General features: G+C 40.8%; 2 protein-coding genes across 3 annotated transcripts; one reads left to right on the plus strand and one right to left on the minus strand.

The window, feature by feature from the left end:
- Positions 1-1,903: 1,903 nt before the first annotated feature.
- irf7 (interferon regulatory factor 7) lies at positions 1,904-5,217 on the minus strand. Of its 2 annotated transcripts, XM_072385530.1 has the most exons (10): positions 5,037-5,217; positions 4,608-4,761; positions 3,987-4,170; positions 3,811-3,911; positions 3,650-3,701; positions 3,400-3,519; positions 3,106-3,308; positions 2,585-2,786; positions 2,350-2,465; positions 1,904-2,237 (listed from the first exon to the last, which is right to left on the minus strand). In XM_072385530.1, exons 1-10 carry the CDS (start codon positions 5,042-5,044, stop codon positions 2,049-2,051), a joined length of 1,329 nt encoding a protein of 442 aa, XP_072241631.1. In that variant the 5' UTR covers positions 5,045-5,217; the 3' UTR covers positions 1,904-2,048. The 2 variants fall into 2 exon arrangements, with proteins under 2 accessions (XP_072241631.1, XP_072241632.1); XM_072385531.1 differs by lacking the exon at positions 5,037-5,217 and having other exon boundaries at positions 3,999-4,170; positions 4,608-4,775.
- Positions 5,218-9,492: 4,275 nt separating this feature from the next.
- On the plus strand, positions 9,493-11,107 carry ascl1b (achaete-scute family bHLH transcription factor 1b). The gene has a single exon (XM_072385186.1). It carries the CDS (start codon positions 9,695-9,697, stop codon positions 10,301-10,303), a length of 609 nt encoding a protein of 202 aa, XP_072241287.1. The 5' UTR covers positions 9,493-9,694; the 3' UTR covers positions 10,304-11,107.
- The last annotated feature ends 13,207 nt before the right edge of the window (positions 11,108-24,314 follow it).

The raw sequence follows: 24,314 nt of genomic DNA on the forward strand, positions 1-24,314 counted from the left end.
CAGAGCTGAGTTTTATGGACCTGAAAAAAGTAACTGCTTCCAGAAAAAAATTGTCAAAAAGATGAGGAAGATTTGCCAACCATCGAAGGTCTTCTGCTCAGCAAAGAGTAAAACTGGATTATTATTTATTTATTTTAGGAAAACTCTATACCTGAAGCAAACCCAACGCTTCTCTTCACCTAAAGGACACCGGCCCCCACTGTGAAGCGTGGTAGTTACAGCATCATGCAGTTGGGATGTTTTGTCATCAGCAGGGACTGGGAAGCAGGTCCTATTTGAGGCAACAGTGGACGGTGCTGAATGTAGGGAAATTCGGTCAAAGAGATTTGAGACGGTGGAGGTTCACCTTCCACCAGAACGATGGACCCCAAACATGCTAAACCACCCGGTTAAAGCCCAGATCTCAGTCCAGTTGAGACCATGTGTGTCTTGACTTAAAGATTGTTGTACACCAGCAATACCTTAAACCGCTCCACCTTAAAGAGGCTGGAGTAGTTCTGCTTAGAAGAAAGGGCAAAAACTAGATATGCAAGCTCATAGAGATGTGGGTATTTAAAAGACACCCCCCCCCCCCAAAAAAAAAAAATAAAAATGACATTACAGGTTGTATAAACTCATTTAATGACACTTTCGTGCAACAGTAACATGTTTTATATGCAGAATGTCTTGTTGAAAAGGAGCACAGTCGGCAAACGTTGCTCCAACACCCGTATATGTTGTTTTGCATCCGCATTTTGAGCTATATGCTGATAGGCTTTTTTTTTGGTTTGTATTTTAAATAGAGATTTGTTTAGTCAGACAACAGAACTGCGTTCCTCTTCATTGCTCATGACTTCATTCAAACATACCCACTGCAGTGAAGGAGAGAGCCAAAGCACACGCCTTCCATGCGAAATGAGCTCAGCCCTGTATAGTGGATCTTGTTTGTGCAGTACATCTCTTTTCTTTGCATGACTGTGTTCCTGAGTCCATGCAGTGATTTCTGGTTTTAAATCCAGTGCGCCCTGAGGGTTCGAAGATCACATATACTCAGTCATGATGTTATACAGAATGGGGATCCCCTCATCTCTACCCATGAATGGCGTGGTCTATATGGGATGCTGTTTTCATATCCGATCACATTACTGACCTCTTTGCAACCAATCTAGTTCCTTTTGTTTTGATCCTACAGGATCAACTTTTTTCCTTAAGCATTTCTAGTCTTTTGTAGTCCAGTCCCAGCTTTTTTTTTTAAAGCTTTTTGCAGATATCAACCTTGAAATATCCACTATTTTTCCATACAGCAATACCATTTTTCACTAATAACGTGTGATGGTCGGTTGACAGTATTCTCAGATTCTTTTTATTTACATTTTAAACAATGTACATACATTATGGAAATGGAGTGACTCCTGAGAGTAGCTCTCATTCAAGCTTATCTAGAAAAAAAAAAAAATAAAAAAAAAATTACAGTTACATTTAACTTGTGTGACAACAGAGAGGTGACCAGCAGAATATAAAAAAAGGCTTAACAAGTTTTGAGAGTCACACAAATGACACAACGTCTAAATGACGCATGACAGAAAAAAAGGACAATACACAAACTAACATTCTCAAGTTCTATAAATCTGTGATAAATAGGTAAGACTTACTAAGGAAGCAAGGCGTTACTATGTTTAGTACTTTTGGATGACGTCTACTGAACCAAACATTCACAATAAACCTATAAACATTTGTTTTGTAGCTTCTGAACTAGATTAGGAATGTAGCAGTCCACCTGTAGAAAAGCATACATCTACTTATGTAGTGAAAATTGTCAGCTTGTCACTGTTGTGCACATAAAGTGAGAAGTAGTTGAAGAAAAGCAATGGCGATTATCAATGTCATATTCCTCAGCAGCCATTCTAATAATGCTCTTTCATGCTTTAGCAGGTATTAGCGAGCACGACACAGTCAGGTCACTGGATCGGCCACTTTTTTAGCAGGGCTTTGACTAAGAGCAGGATTTCTCGCCGCACTCCTTTGAAAGTTGAAATCCTTTACATTAGAGGCTGGTAAAAGGTCAGATTTCAGAAGTGATTGGTGTATGGTATGGTAGATGCAAGGAGCTCTTCAGCTGTTGGCAGAGTAAACACAGAGTTGATGAGATCAAAGAGGCTGTTGTGGGAAATCTGAAGGCTGACATTGCAGCTGTGAAGAGAAGAAGCCCCCTCCATCTGGGCCATGTCATGAAAATATTGACAGATTCGCGGCACCACCTGCACGGGTTAAGAAAAAGAAAAGGGAGATTTTAATCGCACTTGACTGAAAAAGTGACTGAAGCTATAAAAGAAGCAGGTGCATAGAGAAAAAAGTAGGAAGGAGTGTTACTTTTACTACGATGAGCTTCTTTTCCAAAGGTTTTCCGTCAGGAAACTTTTCTCCAAAACACATGTTGATGGTGTACTCAGGAGAGCCACCTTTGTTCTCCTTAAACTGTCTAAGCTCTGAAACGAAAACAGGTGGCACCATTTGTTTCAGTTTAAACTTAACGCTAAATTAAAAAAACAAGAAGCATCACTATGTTAGTTTTATACGTTTAGAAGAGAACGCGATCTGCACTTACCATCCACAAACTTTCCAAAGTTGAGGAGCTCCACCCTGGTGTTTTGGGGCAGCTTTTGAGGGTTTGGATGAGCCACGCTGGGATCACTAGTGCTGGCAAATACGTGACATCTGTCCTGCCTCCAAGCATAGATACCAGTATCTTGTACCTCCAGGAACAGACCGCGCTGGATGCTGTTAAGTATGCGGTTGGTATATTCAATCTGCAGTAAAGGAGTTTGTAGTCAGAACAACTAACTGAAAGCTGATGGACTTGACAAAAGCAAGGCAATCTTTTTGAATATTCAAAATAAGTTTAGATGTAAAGTCAAAGCACATTCAAAGCTACACAAAGCCAAATAATAGAAGTGTGTTGAGTTTTAAACTTTTGTGTTTACATATTTTTAAATCTTTTGCTATCCTCACTAAATATGCAAGTCTAAGAAAAGAGGGGAGCCCATGCAAGAGACATCGTTTACTGATGGTTTGTTTTTATTTCTGGATTAGATCACAACAAAAGGTCCAGTTGATGAAATGATGTACCTGTTTGTGGTCCAGCAGGTCCTCAGTGGAGGGAAAGCAGATACTATGGGGACTGAAGTCAGGGACTTCTTGGTTGTAGTGGAGCTGAAGGCGGTTGGTGCTCAACGTCGTCTGTAGCACCTCTCTTTTCCTGTAGTGGATGGAGATCTCCAGATCAAACAGACTTGGCTGTGGAGCTACATCGAAGACTGGGGTAGGATTTACTGTTAAAAAAAAAACCAAAAAAACCCATAAATGATCACTTTGCAAACATTTCCGCTAGATAATGATTTGGTCTTCTTTAACTGAACATACCCTCAATGTAGGCTGGCTGATCCCCTGGTAATAGCTGTGTGAGGTTCTCAGATGTAGGTGGGTAGCTTCCAAGGACGGCTTGGTTATGCTGGACATAGCCATCTGCCCAAAGTTGCTCCCCTAGTTAACATTGATAGTTAAATTGAGCTCCTTATAAACTTTATTATGAACCACTTAGAAAAAAAACATACACAAATGAAGAGGATCTTGCATACAACATTATATTATTGTCCTTGATATACAACATTACCTGTTGGCTGGGTGCCAATATCCAAAGCCATGAAATCATTAAGCAGATTGCACTGTGGAGGAAAAAAAATTAAATATTTCAGTATTCAAGTAGTCTTTAAAGTTTTTGTAAATGTTAAACCTATTAACAGAAGTGAAAGCACATTCTAGGCAACACTGTACCTCATGTTCTGGGGGGAACTCCTCTATGGGAGAGCTGTAGATGTCTGGAGTCATGTCAGAATCCTCCTGGGAGTGTTGAGTAGGTGGGCACTCATAGCTGTCTGCAGGCAGAGAAAAACGAATTTATCATTCTCTACCCAACAGTGATTTCATATCCAAACTCCTGGATTAAGTACCAACAGTCTTACGCCCTGTGTTGATAATCTCGTAGATTTTATGGGGGTCGTCGAGATTTTTGGAATCATCCTTTATCATCTTGAACCGCTGAGAGAGATTGTTCAGAGCGCAGCGGAAGTTGGTTTTCCACCTGGCCTTGTCATTGGGGAACTCATTGATCTTTCCGCTGGCCACTGCCCAGGCCTGTGAACCACATACAGGTACAGTGTCAGCCAAAACAAGCAAATCAATAGAGGTGGATACTTTGCTTTTGGTAGGAATGAACATGTGTGTGCACGCATTTACCCAATTCTCCTGAAATACGTTCGAGGCAACTTTAAACACCTCCTACATTAATAATTCTCAGCACCCTTTGCAATTATCATGTAAAAGACCTAAGAAGCAGCTCCACTATAAATGAGGAAGGATTAATATAATTATATGATCCTTGGTATGAACTGTTGTGGCTCCTGACAAGTGTGACAGTAGCTAAAAGATCCAAGGAAAAACTTGGTTTTGATGCAAACGACTGGATTTACTGTATTACACATGTAAACAAAGTCATCGCCGTTTTATTTTATTACGATGAGTCATACAAAACTCAAGCTGTAGAGACAATTTCTGCTGGTCATTAAACCTACCCGGAATATTTTGCCGTCCTCGTCGTTGCAGTCCTTTCTGGAGTTGTGCTTCCAGGGAACTCTGAACTTGTTTTGCCCCACATAGCACACGCCAGTGTATTGTCCCGTTTCCACTTGCTCTATGAGCCAGCTGGCAAACTGAGGTTTGGGAGGGCTGAGAGGAAACATGATAGGGATCGTGAATTGAAACGCCACACCGAAGAGGGAAGAGGGCAAAAAAGACAACAAAGTCTACGATATAACTTCAGAATTTCAGTTTTGTCTGCAGACTTTGAAAAGGAAGACAACGTTCACCATCAGAGAGCAGTGGTCGCCAAATTGCACTGTACGCACAGACTATGTTTAACAGAGCCGCGCTAAAAGCAATAAAATGCGGAATAATAACATATTAAATGCCCAAGAAAGAAAAAAACAAGAATGTCATCATACCTTTGCATTGCACCGCTGAGTTGTTAGTATCCCAGTTGGTCTGGTTTCACTTGTTACCTAAACTGCATTTATACTCGCGCAAATAATGAGGGCATTTGATGTCTCTACTTCCGTGGGAGGGCGCCACTCCTTGTAGAGTGAACAAGGAGAGTGAGCTTGATTCATGAAACAGACGTTACGGTCTCAGTCTCGGCTTTAAACAGGCCGTCGAGCTGCTTCCGATGTCGAAATGGAACGTACGTCATCTCTTCAGATTCGGTGGGTGTGCTTAGTGGGATGGTTGATTCCCAGTTCAAGAGAAACTGAAAGTGCTTTAGCCCCCCCCAAAAAAACAAAAAACTTTGCATCACCATACCTTTTTTGTCTTTCAGCCCACGCAGTGCAAGTTAGACCAAGGGACCATTACTGACTCGCCTTTTGTTGAATTTGAGAATTTCCGTCATGAAGAGCTGCATTTGGATTTAGTTTACTGCAACCTTATTGTTGCATCTCCAAAATGCCCTCTTAAATGCCCCTATGGGCTTCTAGTTCTCTGTTCATTTGCACTTAAGCTGGTCTTTTAAGAGAATAACCTGTCGAATTAGATTTTCCAAGATTATGAATTATAAAAGATGTTGGTAACACTGAAATATGACACCATTGTGATTTATTTTTATGTGTACTGAGGATAAGTTGTGAGACCCCCCCCCCCCCCCCCCCCAAGTGCTCTAGCAAGTGCTCTAAGTACAGATGTTAACTGACACTTGTCTGAGTCAAAGCAATCAACCTGCTCAGACCTGGCGTACTTTTAGATCCTGACTAAAATAGTGTCCCATGAAACCACCCAGTTCCTGTGAATATAGACAAATAAACCCATCAGTGACTGTCCCATAGCAATGTGCATAGTTATGTGCCTTCTGAAGCTTTCAGTGACTGAATCCTGCAGGTGTGGATCTGTGTCATGAGAATGAATCAGAGAAACTGGTGAAAGTGCAGAGAAGGTGTCTCCGTGAGAGACATTTTAGTCAACATCGCTAAATACTTCGACTTCATCCAAGCAAGGTACCATTTCCTCTTTTTGCCATCAGTGTTTCATATTGGTAATTTGAAGGTCATGGCTTACTCCAACTTTCTTAGTTTGCACCTCAGGGGAAAGTCTTTGCTTAGGTCTCATTGTATCTTGACCACATATTGCATTAGTGGAAGCACTGTGTAAGGAATATAGCTTACACAGACAGACAGTCCAGCAAACATTTCAGGAATAGGGAAGCGATAACGATCTCAGATAGAGCACTTCCCTTTTCCCGGGCACTGGAAGTAGCATGCAGGCCTCTTACTACCTCTAGAAAGAAACAGGCTCACAGTGCAGGCACTGAGGAAGGACCCTGGTTATTGAAAAACCACACATAAAGGCCCACATCCTCTTCAATAATTTTACTGATGATGCAAAAGACATATTTTTAAATTGTCAGTGAAACCAAATGATAGTTGTGGGCCGAAGAACACATATACTGGTGACAAGTTTGAGACATTAATGACATAAAGGCATTGTTTATGTACTGACGGGACTTGGCTAATTAGTACAAACCAGATATGAGAATGAGACCTTTGAAGAACAACTTTCATTGAGCGGCTGCAATTGAACCTTTGTGTTTTTGTTTTTTTTGTTTTTTTTTTAAAAATGGGGATTTTTGGCCAGGAATTCTCACTACATTCACCTTTCTCATTAACCTCTTTTATTGTCTTGTTATCTTTATCTTTCTCTCTCTCTCTCTCTCTCACACACACACACACTCCTAAATCTACTCGTATATCCTTTCACACATGTATCTCATATGAAACGCTGTTGACATGATGAATTGTTCACAAATCAGAATTTGTGTGTGTCAGCTCTGGGGCAGGAAAGTGTTACAAAACACCAGCTTAATTCTCATAAGCAGCCACACCTTTACTTGACACTAAGTCTCTGACAAGTCCAAGCAAACTGTCATGTTTGTTTGTTTTTTCTGTCTGGAAATTAAGCTGAGCTACAAATGTAAAAGACGGTCAATAGAGATACAGTCTATAAAGCAAAAACAGAATTTTAAAATGCAAATGAGCTTGGAATGATTCAATAGTCTTCAGGGATAGTTCTCCAGACTTCTATAGGGACATTTCAAAGCTCTTCTTTGGATCTTGTCTTCCTTTTGGTTTAATCTTTGTCCATATGAATGTTGAGGCCAGAGCTCCAATTCTTGTGTAATTTCACTTCCCTTCCCTGTCCTCCACTTTTCCAGGATTTTTCAGATTTGTTCAAGGACACAGCACACACAGCGAATCATATCAAAATGTGCCATGTTTTCATTTTTGGAACTCCCTCTGATGATGCAAAAATCCTGTTTTATGTCTGTCAAGCTGTGTTTTCTTGAGTTTTATTTTTTTTTATCAATGAACCCAAAGAAATTCCAAGGTGACCATGAAGCACAAAATCAGCTGTGTGCTAATGTTGTTTTTCATGATAACTGTTACCTGAATACCACTGTAGTATGATATTCAGTTCACTGTATGTATTGTGAGACTTCCTCATCATCATCAGGGCAAATCTTATTTCAGGATAGAGATATTCTTCATAATGCCAAACTGAGTGAAGGGATTTTTGTGAGAATTTCCTCTTGTGGTTTCTCGTAGCGCCACCTGCTGTTGACAAAGCAAGGCCAAACGAAGGTTGTGGTTGATATTGTCTACTGTGTTTCAACTGGTGTGTTTTGAACAGAGATTTCTCTGATTGTCTGGCTTCTGCAGTGATATTATCATGCATGATGTATTCTCTGAATAATTTGGAATTTCACAGTGAGACATATCTTGCATTGCACTCTATCAATCACAGAGTACTGGGCTTATCTCCTTCTTCATTAAAAAAAGAAACAAAAAAACCCCAAAACATCCTCTTTGGCACGGCTTTTAAATTAAAAAAAAAATGTACATCCAATGTGTTACATAATTTTGCCACTTAAAGTCAATAGTTATCAAGCTATTACTTACTGTGTCATAAGTTGAGATATCTGACACCACAAACAAACCCTTTACTCAGATGTGAACAGTGTGGTTTGAACATATCTTGTCAAAGCAAAAGTTGGGGGAATAACGGGGAGCTCTTTTTTTTTCTCCTGAACTGAGGACAGAATTCAGATATGCAGAAGCAAAACTATCTGTGACGAAGCTGTTTGAATTGAGTACTGGAAAGTTAGTCATGTTGTGTATTGTTTATAGAATATATATGATTATTAAACAATATATACACAGCTATATTCCAGCATTATCAACTGTTGAGTTGGCAAATATTGGGTGGGACTGTTTATTGTTCATATGTTGGAAAAAAATCCTTTGTGGTATCTTTTGTTGTTTGTTATCTGGTTAAAACCGTCCAAACCCTCTGAAGAAATCTTAAGGGAATTTCCCTCTTTGAATGAGACAAAACAGAAAAAAAAGCAAAAAAAAAAAAAAAGCACGTGGGTTACAGTATGTAATTGCCACTTTTTGTCGCCAGAGGTCGCAAGAGTTCAATCTTTATTGCCCTGACAGTCGTCTTCATGTCTGCGTGCTGACTCCTCCTGTTCGTTTTTGCTGTGTTGCACAGTTATCCTCGTAAACAACGTGTTTTTAAGAACCTCAGCGAAACTGAGGGAAAGTAAAGCCGAATAAAACAAAACGCTTCGACTTTAGTGGTCAAAAGTTACCAAGGCTGTTGCTGCGTTAAACTGTCCACTCGGATGTGGTGCTGAAATGCTGCATCCATGTTTCAGGACTGGGATGGATTTTTACCTGCGACTCTCAGGAGTGTAAAAATAGAAAACTTTCATAAGATAAGGAAACAAGGTGGACAAGCAGAGCTCTGAGCCAAGAGGTAATAGCCATTTCGTTTGCATATCTAAACCCGAAGTTTACATGAATTGCGTTCCTTTACGACCTTCATAATTGCCAATTACTGTGTGCTCAGAGACACGCTTGCAGTTTATTTTTCTCTGTGAATCTGTAGCCTGGATACTGCAGAGAGCGTCAATGGTATTTGCGATTGTAAAGAGCCAGAGGAGAAAGATGGCCGAGGGGGGAAGACTGATAATTTGAAGACTTGCCAGGGGTACATTGTCAGATTCAAAAGGCATTTCAAAGAACCAAACCATTCACTTTTTCATTCTCTCCTCTTTTTCTTCTTTCTCTGTCTTTTTTCCTCTTTCTTTCTTTTCGCACGGTTGCAGGCCGTTTGAATCGACCAATGGGCCTTCAAGTTAGAGACATTGGAATGTAAATGAGCCCAGCGCGTGCTCCCGGCGCAGTGAAAGCTCGGGATTGTTTATTGAGCTCCCTGAGCCACGCGCCTGGCTCGGGGGAGTCGGCGTGCAGAAGAATCACACAGCGGGGGCGGGGCCTCGCGACGAAGCGTGCGTCTGCAAAAAAAGTGGGTGGGTGGGGTGTGTGTTGGGGCGCGTGTTGAAAAAGAGGAGTGCTGCCAAAGTTTGGGTCAGATCGGCTCGTGGAGTAAGCAGTCAAGAGAGACTTGGACTAGAGTTAGCCACACGGTCCCCACGCGAAAGACACGAGAGCTGTGCACTGCCAACCACTCCTGCTCTTCCTCTTCTTCTTGTGCCACTGAGGCTGCACTCTCACCCTGCATCCATCACCTCAGAAGAACTGTCAGTGAGATGGAAACTACAACCATCACCACCACGCAGACAGCATTCACCTTTGGACTTAGTGAAAGATGCGCAAGCATCAGCCTGCACGCCCCAGCCCAGGACGCAGATCCTGCTGTCCAACCAAACACCAGCACAGCCGGCTACCAAAATAAGACCAAAGTGCTGAAGAGACAGCGCTCCAGCTCGCCGGAGCTCCTGCGTTGCAAGCGGCGTCTGAGCTTCAACGGTCTCGGCTACTCCATCCCACAGCAGCAGCCCGTGGCCGTGGCCAGGCGAAACGAAAGAGAGAGGAACCGGGTCAAACAAGTCAACATGGGTTTCCAGACGCTTCGTCAGCATGTGCCAAACGGCGCCGCGAACAAGAAGATGAGCAAAGTGGAGACGCTGAGGTCTGCGGTGGAGTACATCAGGGCTTTACAACAACTTCTTGATGAGCATGACGCGGTGTCGGCTGCATTCCAATGCGGGCTGCCATCACCAACCATCTCAAACAGCTACTCCGCTGACCCGGAGTCACCTCACTCCAGCTACTCATCAGATGAAGGCGGCTATGAGCCTCTGAGCTCCGAGGAGCAGGAACTGTTGGACTTTACAACCTGGTTTGACAGGTACTGATGCTGTCAACATCCAAATAACACATCCAGCATCTGTGCAAAAAAGCGGTTGACTTCTATCAGAAATGCTGACAAAGACTTCATAAAGGCACAGATCAGTCTTGCCTCCGTGTTTACAGGTGATCTGTCGTCTCCCTCCCTGACCGAGGCTGCTTCTGCAGGAGCAAAGCAATAGGGAGAAAGCTCGAGGGCGTTTGTATGAGCGAAAGAGAGCGAGCATCTTGTTGCAGAGAGCGTAAATAGTTGTCCCAAAGGTCTCCATAAGAAACGGGGAGTTGGACTCAGTGACACACTAACGCGTGGAAGTGAAGAACTGCTGATGTTATGTCTGAATAAGTGCAATTACGCGACAGGCAGGCTCTGCAAAGTTGGCGCTGATGTTCCAGAGGATTTGTCCGATGAGAGTTTAATCAAACCGGGACTGCCTTCCTCACCTGCCGCGTCGAGTTGGAAGACGCAACAAAAATTAATTTTGATGTACATTTCTGACCTTTGATAACACAATTGTACCATACAACGAATTATTTTAACACGAGAACATATTTTTGTACATTGAGTCAAACAAAATGTTCTTTAACAACGTTTACTGCCACTTTTCTGACAGTGCTTCTTTGTTTGTTTGTTTTACGTGACGACCTGCTGTCAGCAGGCGGTGAGCTGGCATGAATGAGGCGTGAAACTGGACAGCAATATCGAGACTACCTGTGACAGATTGTAGTGTTTTCTTTTGATAGGTGGTAAGGAGACATTTTTAATGTATGCACTTGTTCTCAGTTTCCCGTAGCCTAAAATGTAAATATTTGATTTTAACAGATATATTTTGTGTAAAACATTTTTTTATAAATAAAGATGAATCTATTTATATTATATGTCTTCGCCGTGGTTTGGTTCTTCTGCTGATTTGTACATTTTTATAGCGTCTGTGTGTTTGTGTGCACACGCGCTCGTTTGTGAGACAGCAGTGTGCGTTAGTGGTGGCGGTAATTGAGCAAACTAGGGAGCTTCTATTCTATTCAAAGCCCCTGCGTGACCTTTTCCCGACTTGGTTGGGCACACGGAGAAAATTGCGCAGCTGGGTGAGCACTCAATAACCATTATTGACGCGCACCTTCTACTGCGCTTTGTCTCCATTCAGGGCAGGGAGATTAATATTACGTTTCATGCATTGCATTGTTTCTTTTGCATACTCTGCCTTTAACCAGTAGCCCAGAGTGCCTGGGGCGGAGGGAGGGGGGAGTAGGGGGAGCAATTCACTTCACTCAGAGGGTATAGACACTTTGAAATATAGCCTGGGGAAAGTCAGCAAGACAATGAAACGGGTCAAAATTCTTATTGCCCGATTGAGATCAATCTAAATAAAACCCGGGGTTGTAGACTAGTTGTATCCCCGACTGTGTTTTTCATAGCGCACACAGTCCAATCAAAAAGCCCATCTCCTACGAAATGGGGAGCACAACACCCCATTGTGAGCACTATTGTGTGAGCCTTTGCGGCTCATTATGCGAATTATGGAAGATCTTTCATTGTAAATAAACACTGAAGCCAAATTCAGCGATGCAGAACGAGAAATAACGAGTTCATTTTCACCTGGTGCTCTCTATAGGGCAGGACAATTGGGAACCAGGCTGATCACAGTCCTTATTCTTTTCAAATTCCAAAATCAAAAGGCGCCATGTCAGCCAACATTATTGCAAAAACAATAATAATATGAAACATTGTGACGAGTCGACAGCATAACTCTTACCGCTGAACTTTATCTAATCAAGACACTTAATGATGCAAAAGTTGTTGGTAAAGATGTTTCTTTCTTTCTTTCTTTCTTTCTTTCTTTCTTTCTTTCTTTCTTTCTTTCTTTCTTTCTTTCTTTCTTTCTTTCTTTCTTTCTTTCTTTCTTTCTTTCTTTCTTTCTTTCTTTCTTTCTTTCTTTCTTTCTTTCTTTCTTTCTTTCTTTCTTTCTTTCTTTCTTTCTTTCTTTCTTTCTTTCTTTCTTTCTTTCTTTCTTTCTGTCTTTCTTTCTGTCTTTCTTTCACCTACTCCCCCCTCTCTCCCACAACAGCCTGCAGGTGTGAGCCACGTGCCTCTGCACAGTGACAAAGGCTGTGACACTCCCATTGGTTAATGGCTCGCGCATGTGAACCCTGTCAGGTGGACGCAATGACAAAATCAAACAAGTGATAAATTACATTAATTACCCTTTGCATTATAACCTCCAACGCCACTGCGATTGAAAAAGACAAACCAGTGTAGGGCGCAAAAAGTACCCCGCTGGTCCATTATCAGCCGGTTGAAATGATACTTCTAATGTCGCTCTGTGTCAGGCAGAGGCCAGGACACAAAGTGAAAATCAGCGCTTGTCTCATGTCCTCTCAAGATGGATATGCTATTCTCTCTTCGGACTTAAAGGGAGGAGCAGGGGCAAAAATAGATTTATTCATGCCATTTTGTGCATGGGTAATTTTCTCTTTGACAATACATAAGGGCTATGTTAATTTTAGCATAGCTGAATATCAATCACAAGCAGCTCATAAGTGTTTTCATGGGCAAAGGCATGATGGATGCTTTAACCATGGGGATGGCAAGTGTGTGCGTAATAAATTTGACCAAGGCAGGGGCGCTGACAAGTCATTTGTTGCTCTGATGCAGCCAATAGAATGCTCGGTGGGTTTTCAGTTCATTTTGAATGAACACGAAATTGCATGCTTGCGTAAATTGCGTACTGATGAACCACTTTGGCTATCTAACCTTTCACCTTTTCAACACATCAAAGTAAAGCAAAACAGATGCCTTGAAACGCATCACTTGGTATGAACTTAGTCTAAAATCCATGAGTAACTATTTGCCTTCCAGAACCATTAATTTTTCCTTACGCAAAGGAGATTTGGAAGTAGTTTATCTTGCACAACACATGCAAACATGAAATTTGTCAGTTTATATCAGTGCTTGTCACATATAAAATTTTTACCACATTGAAATTTAAGTAAATATTCTCATCAAATTGGCTGCAAAAGGAATAAAATACAGTCAAAGTTGTTAAAGCTCAGAGGAATTAATCTCTGGAAGATACTGCCATTCAGTATCATGTCCACCTGAAGAGCAACAGGTGCATCAGGAGCTGAGGATTAAAGTCAGCCACTGAGCTTACTACATGCTTTACTGAAGACCACGCATTTACATTTTCCACCATAATGAACTTGAATGCATTAGAAGTAAACCATGATAGAAATTATTTTTCCCCATAGGAAATATTTTAACGATCACATATACTAACACAAATCGTGAGAGGTTTCATATATAAGGTCTAAAATCCCAGGGGGATGGGGGGTAAGAGAAATGAAAGTAAAGCAGATGTGAATGTAGATGTAAGACAACTTAATGGTGTGCAACCTTGAACATAGCTTACATAGGTGTTAATGTTTAAGCAGAGCTTACAGATACGTTTATATTTAACATAGAGAGAAAACATGGTGAACTAACGTAGAGGAGACTCATTTACCCCCTTGTCCCCACAATACACCCATGCCCTCCACACACACACACACACACACACACGCACACACGCACACACACACACACACACACACACACACACACACACACACACACACACACACACACACACACACACACTTGAGACCAGAAGCTAGTTAAGAGTCAAATTTGTTGAGCCTGTGGCACGAGTAAGTGTCAGAAACTGACAAATGGCAGCAACATCAATCGATGCCGAGTACACCTTTTCAAATCTGAATGAACAGCTCTCTTTAGCAAAATCCTTTCCAGTGCAGCAGCTAATCACACATCCAAAATGCAGTGATGCAACTAAGACATTTTAGTTGAATATGGAATTTTTGCAATATGCTCTGCTTTTACGATATTCAATTGTCTTTTTAGCAAAGATGCATTTCAAACACACTTGATGCATGCATGATATTAAATGAACTCCTGTAAAGTGATACAAAATCATATTAAATATGATATAGATAACTGTGGCTACGAATGTGTGCAGTTTTGTCTTCTGCACCTAATGTCCGCTCTTGCAGATGATCCCTCAAAAAGCCATTCAGTGTTTTTAAAGTGTACAAGAGAGCCACCTGATGTCACAAACTCTACTCTTTAGTGAGGAAGTGAAGTAAATGGACTGTACTTATTTAATACTTTTCTAGTCGAATTGACCACATTCACCAATTCACACATTCACACACATACAGCACCTCTTAGACTCTACAGTGAAAACAGGATATTGTCTCAATATGAAAGATGATTTCAGTTTGGAGCCTCTATTTTTTCCCAAAGGTTTTTATCCTTTTGTGGGCATTCCTAAGGGGAATTATTAATATATATTTATAAAAGTATAAGCTAAATTCTAAGCCAGGGCATGTTCTTTACAGTTTCAGTGACTCATATCCAGACTTTTAGTTTCTTTAAAATATGTCCTCCTGTTAGAATCCCACTGGTATCAATATACAATATACTATGATGTTTAATTTTTAGGAATTATCTCAAGGCAAGCAAATATCCAAGGGTTCCTCCATTGTGCTGGAAATCCTCCTTCCAGCTTCCAAAGTCTTACAAAATCAGAATCGTGTTCATGCCCACCAAGTCACTTTTACATTCTGACAAAAAAGTCAGTCATTTGACTCGTGTTTTTCTTCTGTCTCAAAAAGAAGAAATCTTTTTCTTTTCAACTGAACAGCAAAAAGGAGTTTGAATGCATGCGACTCAACATGTTTAACTGACACCTCTATGTGAGTGAAAAGGCCTTAAACTTCAGACGACCCAGTAGAAGAAGAACCAAGCTCAGGCCTGAAGGATGGAGGGATGGAAGAGGTGGGGATGTGTGGCTGGGTGGAGGTGGCGGGGCTGTGATTTGCATGGGCCATTGTGCTGCACAAGTTTGGGTGCTTTTTTTTGGCTTGGGCCCTTTTGGCCATTTACTTCCACTCTGGCTGGCTGTGGCGAGCTGTGAATAGTCTCTGCTTGGAGGAGACACAAAGGCGCTTTTGTGCTACGGCCGCACCATATTCATCATGTAATGCCTGTAAGACAAATCTGATTGGACGTCTCTGTCACTTTGATGTGGGTCCAGAGTGCGAGTGGCCCTGAGATTGCTAACTTCACTCTCTATTGCCTATTCTACAGCATTGATATGGAGGGTGGAGGCCAAGGGGGAGTGAGGAGAGGTAGCTTGGGGGGAGAATGAGGAGGTATAAGGGAGAGCAGGCAGGGGGTAGTCCTCATTATTTGCAGGAGCAAATTCATAATAAATTTCCCCATTCTACAAAACCGGGTCGAGATGATTGACACTACTTTACGCCAGGCTGAACAAAAGCCCTGATTTGAGCGGAATACCAAATGAATGGGGCGAGCGTGGACTCAATTCAAACAATTTTAATCTCTCCCTGTCCTCGCTTATTTCTCTTCTCCTCCTCTCTCCCCCTTTCCCTCACTTACCCTCTTTCTTCAACTCCAACTCTCCTGCCTCTTTTGTCCGGAGCATTCTCATCTTACAGGGTAATTCTACTCCAACGGATGTGCTAATTGTGCTGGGTTAAACTGGATGCTGCTGGACTCCTGTGATACAGAGCTTATTCTTGCCTAATGACTGTAATGATGTTTCAGAGAGACTGCAGTCTGTAAGCTGGAGTGGGCTGCTTGTATAAAACTTGAGAGGGAGATGTTTTTTTTCTTTTGATTCATACAGGCTGCGAGGAAACGAGAAGCAAGGTGAGACCTCATGTAGCAGTGAAGAGAGGAAAAGAGGATGACAAATGAAGGGATTTTAAGATGGTGTGGCTGATACTAAACAGTTGTGCAAAATTATGCCTTTAATTTCAGAATATCTTATGAATCTGAAGGCAAATTTGTAAAACATTTTCTGAAGCCATGAGAACCAAGTGAGTGATGGTTAGAAGTTTTTTGTGTATGTGCAGATGAGTACACAAAATGACTACAGTGCAGTTACATCAAGACAAAGGGACATCAAATAATTAAAAACAAAACTTATTGCTGTCCAAGTTTTCTGTGAGCTGACATCTAGTGGCCAATAGTGGAACTGTATTTTAAGCACTTAGTAACTGGTTTCAGCAGCTGTAGTGATGACTTTCAGTATATATTTTTTGCTAGATAAGTAGATTTCAGTACCACAGCAAATATTTTCCTCCCCTGAAGACCTGTTGTGAGCTCCCCACCCTTTTTCCAGTTTTGTGCTTATTCGTGCATTGTGATGTTAAATCAAAGAAAAAAAATCATGTCATGCATAGGCTTACCCTGTGTTTACATATGTGCCTTTGTCTTTGTGTGTCTAAGTATCTTTTCATCAGTGCCTCACCTGAAATCAGGTGCATTCCTTCACTCAGCAATAAGTTTTAATGTCTTAGCTCTGTGTGTATGTGGCTTAGTGTGCAAAAATTAGCATTGTCTTCATGTCAAAGGTCGCACCTCTTGCTTTGAAAAACACTTTTTAACTCTCTTCTTTACAAGTTCTATACTCTCCCTGTACACACAAACACACGCATGCATGCACACAGTCATGTCCCAGGGTCCTCAGCAGGCTGGAGCCTGCCCCTGGAGAACTTGTTCACAGTGACAAAACACAGCTTCATCAGTCTCTGACATGTCTCGCCCTTAGCTTTAGATCACATGCTTCATTCTTCTATTGTCTGATTCAGACAGACAGTAGGACACTTAGATATTTTCTTTTATGCGTCTTCTGAATATCTCTGCACGACACAATGGATTCACCTTCTTTATGGTGTTAAAGCAGAGTGTACACTCGCCTCTGGTCATGAATGGCTTGTGTGTAATGAGACGAAGTAGAAACATGAAAGCAGACGCAGGATTAGGCTGAAAAAGCAATGAAGTACAGGTGGTTCAGCAAAGTTAACCCACAGCTCTGTTTTGTATTATTTGTTTGATTTTGTCCAATTGTATTCATTGACCTAATATCCATATTATCATTACTCTATTTGATCTTGTCTGTTCCCTACCGTTGTGGCAAGCTTTTGCATAATTTCTTAAATAATTTCCTTGTTTCAGAATTTACACATTCAATCATTGTACTTTTTACAACCACTACAAAATATATATATATATGTATATAAATGATCATAAGATATTTACTGCTACCACACTACCTGACTCTTTATAATATGTCTTGTAAGGCTCCTAAATAAAAACAGAGGCATTGAATCATACAGTTTGACATAACAGTGACAATGAGATATATTTTGCTGATGTGAGTTGCGTATAAGAATCACAGCCATTTTCAAGAAAGGCTGGGACACTTTGTAAAATGCTAATAAAAAGGGAATATGATTTGCAAATAATTTACATAGTAGAAGTTAATAATGCAAAGAAAATTGTTGTAAATATAACAATTGCTACTCTGAGATATTGTGTTATTAATTCAAAAGTTCTCATTTTGACTTTGGTGTCAGCAAAAAATTCTTAAAAAGGCCAGAACAAGATGCAAGATGCAAATAAAAGCAAACAAATGGTGGGCCATCTCAAACTAATCAGGTTATAGTTGGCAACAGTAACTTATCAGTGACATACTCACTTATCAGTAACATGATAAGTGAATATCCCAAAATCTGAAACATCCAGCCTCGAGTATTTCAAAAACAAAGATGGGGAGGGGTTCACTACACTGTGGAAGACAATAACTACATTTAATCAACATTAAATTGCTAAAATGGTTTGGGGATTTCTCGGTACATAATATTAAAACTCCTATAGAATCCAGAGAAAACTTGGTAGGTTAGGGACAAGGGCAAAAAAAAAAAGAATGAATGATTGTGTTCTAAATACAGACTTAACTTGGCAATTGGATGGCAAACTGGGAAACACCACAAAATCACATTCAGCAAACACGATTTAGAGCTGCGTTCACAAATGATAATTTAAAGTATATAGACACAAAATCCAGACTTCCTCCTTCAAAACTAATTTGAAATACACTTAGAGGTGAAGTGGAAACCTGACTGGGAAAGAGCCTCACACTTCTTAACACACAGCTCAAAGAAGAACGTCCATGTTTGTCCTTTTTTGTTTATCATTTCAATAAACTATTGCCAAACCACATTCTGTATGTATAAGACAGCATGGCATGTTGTAAAAGACAGTAAGGATCCAATCTTCTCAGCATCTGTACTCTTAATTTTAAATTATCTTTTTTTTTTTTTTTTTTTTTTTTTTACTGCAATCCTTAATGTGATCAGATGACATGGGAAGGAAACCGAGATTTGTGCATCCCCTCTCTGTCTCACCTTCTCTCTCACACAGACAGACACACATATACCCCTCATATTTTCACATACAAATTCATAGTTTGAGGTCTCCTTGCATCCCACACACTATTATGAGCAGATATGCTCTGGGTTACAGAGTCCTGCCCTTTCCCTGAGACAAGGTAGAGGATTAGTGAGCACCATTTAGGGATTCCTTTCAGCCCTCCATTTCATTTCATTAGCTTGTGACCTCTCCAGTTAATTATTTTGATCTGACCAAAGGCTTGGCCTGCTTTTGATTATCCTGACTGACTCACCGCCCCCATTAGAATGCACAATACTTAACACACCCATTGAGGGCAGGGAATAGCCGTAGTGAAAAGGAAGGAGGCGAGGAAAGAGAAAGATTGAAAGTGGCATTTACCAGTCACCAGCAGAGGTTGTATGGAAGGGAACCTGGTGATGGCAGGGTGGCTTAATGCCCTCAGACTTTTTGTCAGATTATGCTATTGTCCCTTACTGATGGAGTGGCTCTCCTCTTGAAAGGGCAAAATCATTGCAGAGCTTTATGCTTATAGAAGTGAGGAGAAGAGGAGAAAAAAATAAAAAAAGGCATCTAGTGCACTCCCTTCTTAAAAATAACTTTTAGAAATAAATGATTGCTTTATGCTTATAGAAGTGAGGAGAAGAGGAGAAAAAATAGAAATAGGAATCTACTGCACTCCCTTCTTAAAAATAACTTTTAGAAATAAATGATTGCTTCTAGCAGCTTTTATCTAAATTAATCTAGGCATCTTGAAGTTTAGTGGTGCTGAGGATTTTTGTTTTTTTGTTTCAAGTCTCTCAGAAGTTGAACATGCAGTGTCATTAGTACAGTTATTCTCTTTATGTTAGATAATGGAACTGCACAGACAATATGAAAAAAGTCTGCTTTAAAGTCCCTGATGCATACAAACTCAGGTGATTCTAAACCGATCTTTATATTCCCAACTATTCTCCTCTCCTCTCCTCTCCTCTCCTCTCCTCTCCTCTCCTCTCCTCTCCTCTCCTCTCCTCTCCTCTCCTCTCCTCTCCTCTCCTCTCCTCTCCTCTCCTCTCCTCTCCTCTCCTCTCCTCTCCTCTCCTCTCCTCTCCTCTCCTCTCCTCTCCTCTCCTCTCCTCTCCTCTCCTCTCCTCTCCTCTCCTCTCCTCTCCTCTCCTCTCCTCTCCTCTCCTCTCCTCTCCTCTCCTCTCCTCTCCTCTCCTCTCCTCTCCTCTCCTCTCCGTGCACCTGCCCTGCTGTTGCTGTGATGCACTAATTGCCTGTATTTGTTCATCCTGTGGGTGTTTGTGATGGGATATCTTCCGTTTACCCATGGCCTCCCAGTTCCATACTGAATGTAAACACAATAAAATCCAAGCAGCTTGTGCTATTTAATGCTTTACAAGTGTGCCACCCAATACATTTCTCATTTCAAACAAACACTAAGGACGAAAAGTTTTGAAGGTGGAGCGAGCTGATGTTAGGGCTGCTCTTGTATTCCTGTTTTTTCCTGCTCACTAAGTCTGTTTTGTGCCTTGTATGCCTTGCCTTGCTGGCAGCACTGCTGACTAGTTTACTCTGTCTGGCTATGCATGTAAAGAGTGTCCCCTCTTTGTTCCAGCCTTGGGCCTACAGCCAAGCTCCCCCTTCAAAAAACTTAAGCCACATACACATATGCACACTCGCGCACACAGCACCCTACTCACCCTACTCACCCCTTTTTTTCACTCCCTCAAACAACTCTCCCCTCTCCCCTGTGCTGCCCCCAAATTGCTAATAACAAAAAAGGAGGACAGAACCACACAGACAAGTATCACTTTAAAAAGCAGGTGTCCACAACTTTTCAGTGCTCGTCGATTTCAAATGGAGACCTTTTAACCTTCGTGCTTTTTGGGCTGGTGGCTGAGGTAGCCAGTCAGAAGCCTAGTCAGCCTCATCTGACAATACAGGGAGGTTGAGGGCTGTCAGTCCTTCTTTCAAACGGGGGCTCCAATGAAGCCGTGGAAGGGGGAACCCCTGATTGATTAGTGCCTCTTTATTGAAGTGTGTGCGCGAGCAATTGAGAGAGTGTGTTTATGGGGGCCCAGCCAGAAAGCTTTATTTAAATCCAGCCAGAGAGAATACTATAATTATGACTTTTTCTTTCTGCTGGCAGGTTAAAGCTGACTGAGAGGGTTCTTATGGCTCACTTCATCCTCTCAATCTCCTAAAGAGAGATTATTACTCCCCGTAAAAAGCCAGGACCAGTCAGGCTCATCAGAGTGGCTTTCTAGACGTGAGAGACAAAACCAGGTCTGAGATGAAGGCAAGTCACTGTGTAATCCCATTTCAGTTTTATTTACAGATGCCAAGGAACTGAAGAGTATTGGAAATGAATTAAACCAAACAAGGTTAGTTTACAGCTACCCCCCCCCCCCTAAAAAACAAACAGAAGCTAACTAAGGGTCACACACATTAGCAAAATGTGTCTGATCCAGTGTGGCCTTGTTTGTAGGGGGTCCTCTACCTTTCTTCTTTTCTATCTGTTTTCAACAGGTCAACCACTATCAGTTTTTCATGAACGCCTGCTCTGCTGTCCCCTCTGTGAATCTCTGCCACTGCAACCAGCGCTTTGCCTCCATTGTTATGTGACACCTCCTATCTGCTGGCCATTTTTAGATGTGTTTGTGTGTACATATGTGTACTCACCTGCTCTGTGGGAGGTTTCCCTCCCAGTTGGTAAAATATACCAACTGGGAGGGAAATTTAATTTTTGGAGTCCATTTTATTGCCCTTACTTTAAGATAGGCAAGCTAATACATTATGGTTCACTTAATAAGATCGAAGTACCACATGTAGGTGGGAGAATAAATAGGCTCAATTAAAAAATGGTATAAAGTCACTAAAGAGAAATTTCATTAGCTGGTAAGTGAGAGTGATTTACTTTGGCAGGCTTGTGATAAAATGAATGACAAATGGTCTACATCAGTATGCAGATAAGAAGCAACAAAATGGTTGACGGCAATATAAAATGTTATCATTATCGCTCCATTACGTAAGTAGGATATGAAATTATTATTTGAAGAATTTACCAAAAGTTTTAATATTCAATTAAATAACATTTTCATGTTTTATAAAATTTCATTCTCAGCATCTACAGTCTACATGTCTGCTTGAGAATGTCCATGTTACATAGGATTCAAATAGCCTTTTTGTTTACAGGAAGTTTCTGAAAAACAATGTATGTGATCCTGTTTTTATTTAATCTTATTGCTCAAATCCTTTTTTTGCTTACTAAAAATGCAGACACAGCCTTTGTACTATTGCAGTTTTGCCATGAAAGGGTTCAGCTGTCACAAAGATTAGTAGTGTACACAATTATTTGTGACATTGAGGCAGTGGTTTTGACCAGTGGTTCAGAAGTAAACTGATGGTGAAAGAAGAAGCTGCTATTGTGAGCAGTTAAAGTTAGCAAAATCTACATTGTTTGCCCTTAAACTGAAGGTACTAGAAGCACATATACCTGAGAGCTGACCTGATGTTGCACTTCTTTTTAGGTTTTCTGTGTTTCAGTACCTGTGTTAAGTCTGTTCAAATTGAATTTGTAACAAATATAAAACACAAACACAACATTACACTTTCAGGTTATCCTCAGGTCTCTGAAACACATGCTTTTGTGATACTGAGAAAATGATTCCCACTTACTGTCACACAAACTCTTTGTTAAACTCTTAACTCTTTGTTCTGACAGCAATAATTTAGTGAACAATGCGCCAGCATGAGTTTTAGTAGCATTCATGAACTTGGTGTGTCTTTTTTTTCCCCTTGAGGTGCAGTCTTAAGTGAAGTGCCTTCTATCAGTTTGTTGTTAAATATCTGGAAGGCAAAACTATCTGCAGTGACAGCTCTCACGGTCAACATTTAAACATAGTTAGACTCACCTAGAAAAGGTTTTGCTGTCTACCCTTCACAGTCTTTGTTTCCAGTGGTAACATTTTTTGTCTTATGCTGTCTTTGTGAGTGAACAGGACAGGCAGGTTATTTAACTTGTGGGATTAAAGGAGAAAAAAAGGTGTCATTCAAAAACTTTGAAGTGTGTTAGAGATTAGCATCTCACATAACACAGAAAACCCCAAAAGATCCATGATTGTTATTGATCTAAAGAAACCATCAGCCTTTCAACTTTGAAAATTAGTTTTTTTCTTTTTTGTGCCTATTACTCAATAAGGGGGGTGTCAGCCATTTCTCCAAAAGTTACAAAGACAGAAAAAGCTAGAAAGAAACAAAAAGCCATGACTCACCACATTCATTCAACTATAATAATTCTTCATAATAAGCATAAATAGGGCAGGAGTTCTGTGCATATGTAGTGTCTTTGCAAGGCATGTGGCAACAGGTTTGTGCTTTTCAGCATTAATCATGGGTTATTAGATAACAACTTTATCCTCACTCTTTCCTCTTTATGTCCTGTCCAGGTTCATGGCCTCTTCGGGTATACAGGATTCACAGGTATCAATTTCAAACACCTACACCTGCTTAAGCATTAACCATGTCAGCCATAAGTGAATAAATGCACAGGTCCTCACATATCCTCTCTATCAGTCAAACACACACACACACACACACACCTGTGTTTTGCATGAGTTTTAGTTAGAGGGGGAAAATTCCAACATGAAGCCATTTATCAGGGGGAGAAGCTCAGCGATTAGATATTGGTGATAAAGATTTTTAAGTCAACATCCCACCAGGTGTCTAGCGTGTTTTTACTGCACACAAGTGACTCCACTCCCGAGTCTACATGGGCAATAAAGGATGAGACTGTTTCTCTTCATCTCCCGATCAACCCGCATTCCTTCTCTCTGGGCAGAGTTCAATGTGGGCCAAATGACTATCAGCCCAAATAACGTAACTGGTAAGGTCCTTTTATGATCATTACAGACTACATACTGAGTATGCATGGCATAAAAGGTTTATAACAGTGTAGTTCTGCAATGGGCTTACATCTGTCACCTTATAAATACTAATAAACAGAAAATAAATTTCTTCTAAATGTTAAGACAGCCCTCTGTCCAACTGTGCATCAGTAAGTTTTGATCTGTGAATATCAACTGAACCATTTACACTAAACAAGGCTCAATAGCTCTTATGTGCAATAAGACAACTGGTGTATTTACCAGTCAATGGTTGGCACTTCGTCTCGTGACTGAATATGAAACAGTTACATTGGTCCACAGTGAAAACATTTTCAGTTTTACCATAAAAGCTAAAAATATTAAGAAATACTGTTTCCTGTACTTTGTTCCATACACATTTACAGCTTAGGTTTTTATTTGTCACTGCAACAATCTCCTGCGTTTCCATATCTATTCCTCTGTGATGACCTCCATGTTCCATGTGCTGCTAGTGGGAGGTTTGGTGGAAGATATTAATCCCTTGGCCTTTGTGACACTGAACTCCTTTGTACAAGAAATAGTTGGTTCAAGACTCATCCCAGCATTCACCTTCAAATTGTCAGTGTTATGAGGTAACAGTACTTGTTTAAGGTTAGAATTGATTTACATGATTAGGTCTACATTATACAAAAACCATGGTATGCACAGTTTAAAATATATATATAGCTACAACTTATTCGTTTTATATTCATGCCTTAAGATTCTAGTCATGTCATGTGAACACAACTGAACAGAAAACAAATGCTCAAGGATATGTCACCATCACGATTTACAGATTGCCACGCAATATGTAGTGAGTTGGTAAAATTATTTCATGTTATTAGTTTCTTACCC

Source organism: Leuresthes tenuis, unplaced genomic scaffold, assembly GCF_036924035.1.
Source record: "Leuresthes tenuis unplaced genomic scaffold, fLeuTen1.0.hap1 SCAF_5, whole genome shotgun sequence".
NCBI lineage: Eukaryota > Metazoa > Chordata > Actinopteri > Atheriniformes > Atherinopsidae > Leuresthes > Leuresthes tenuis.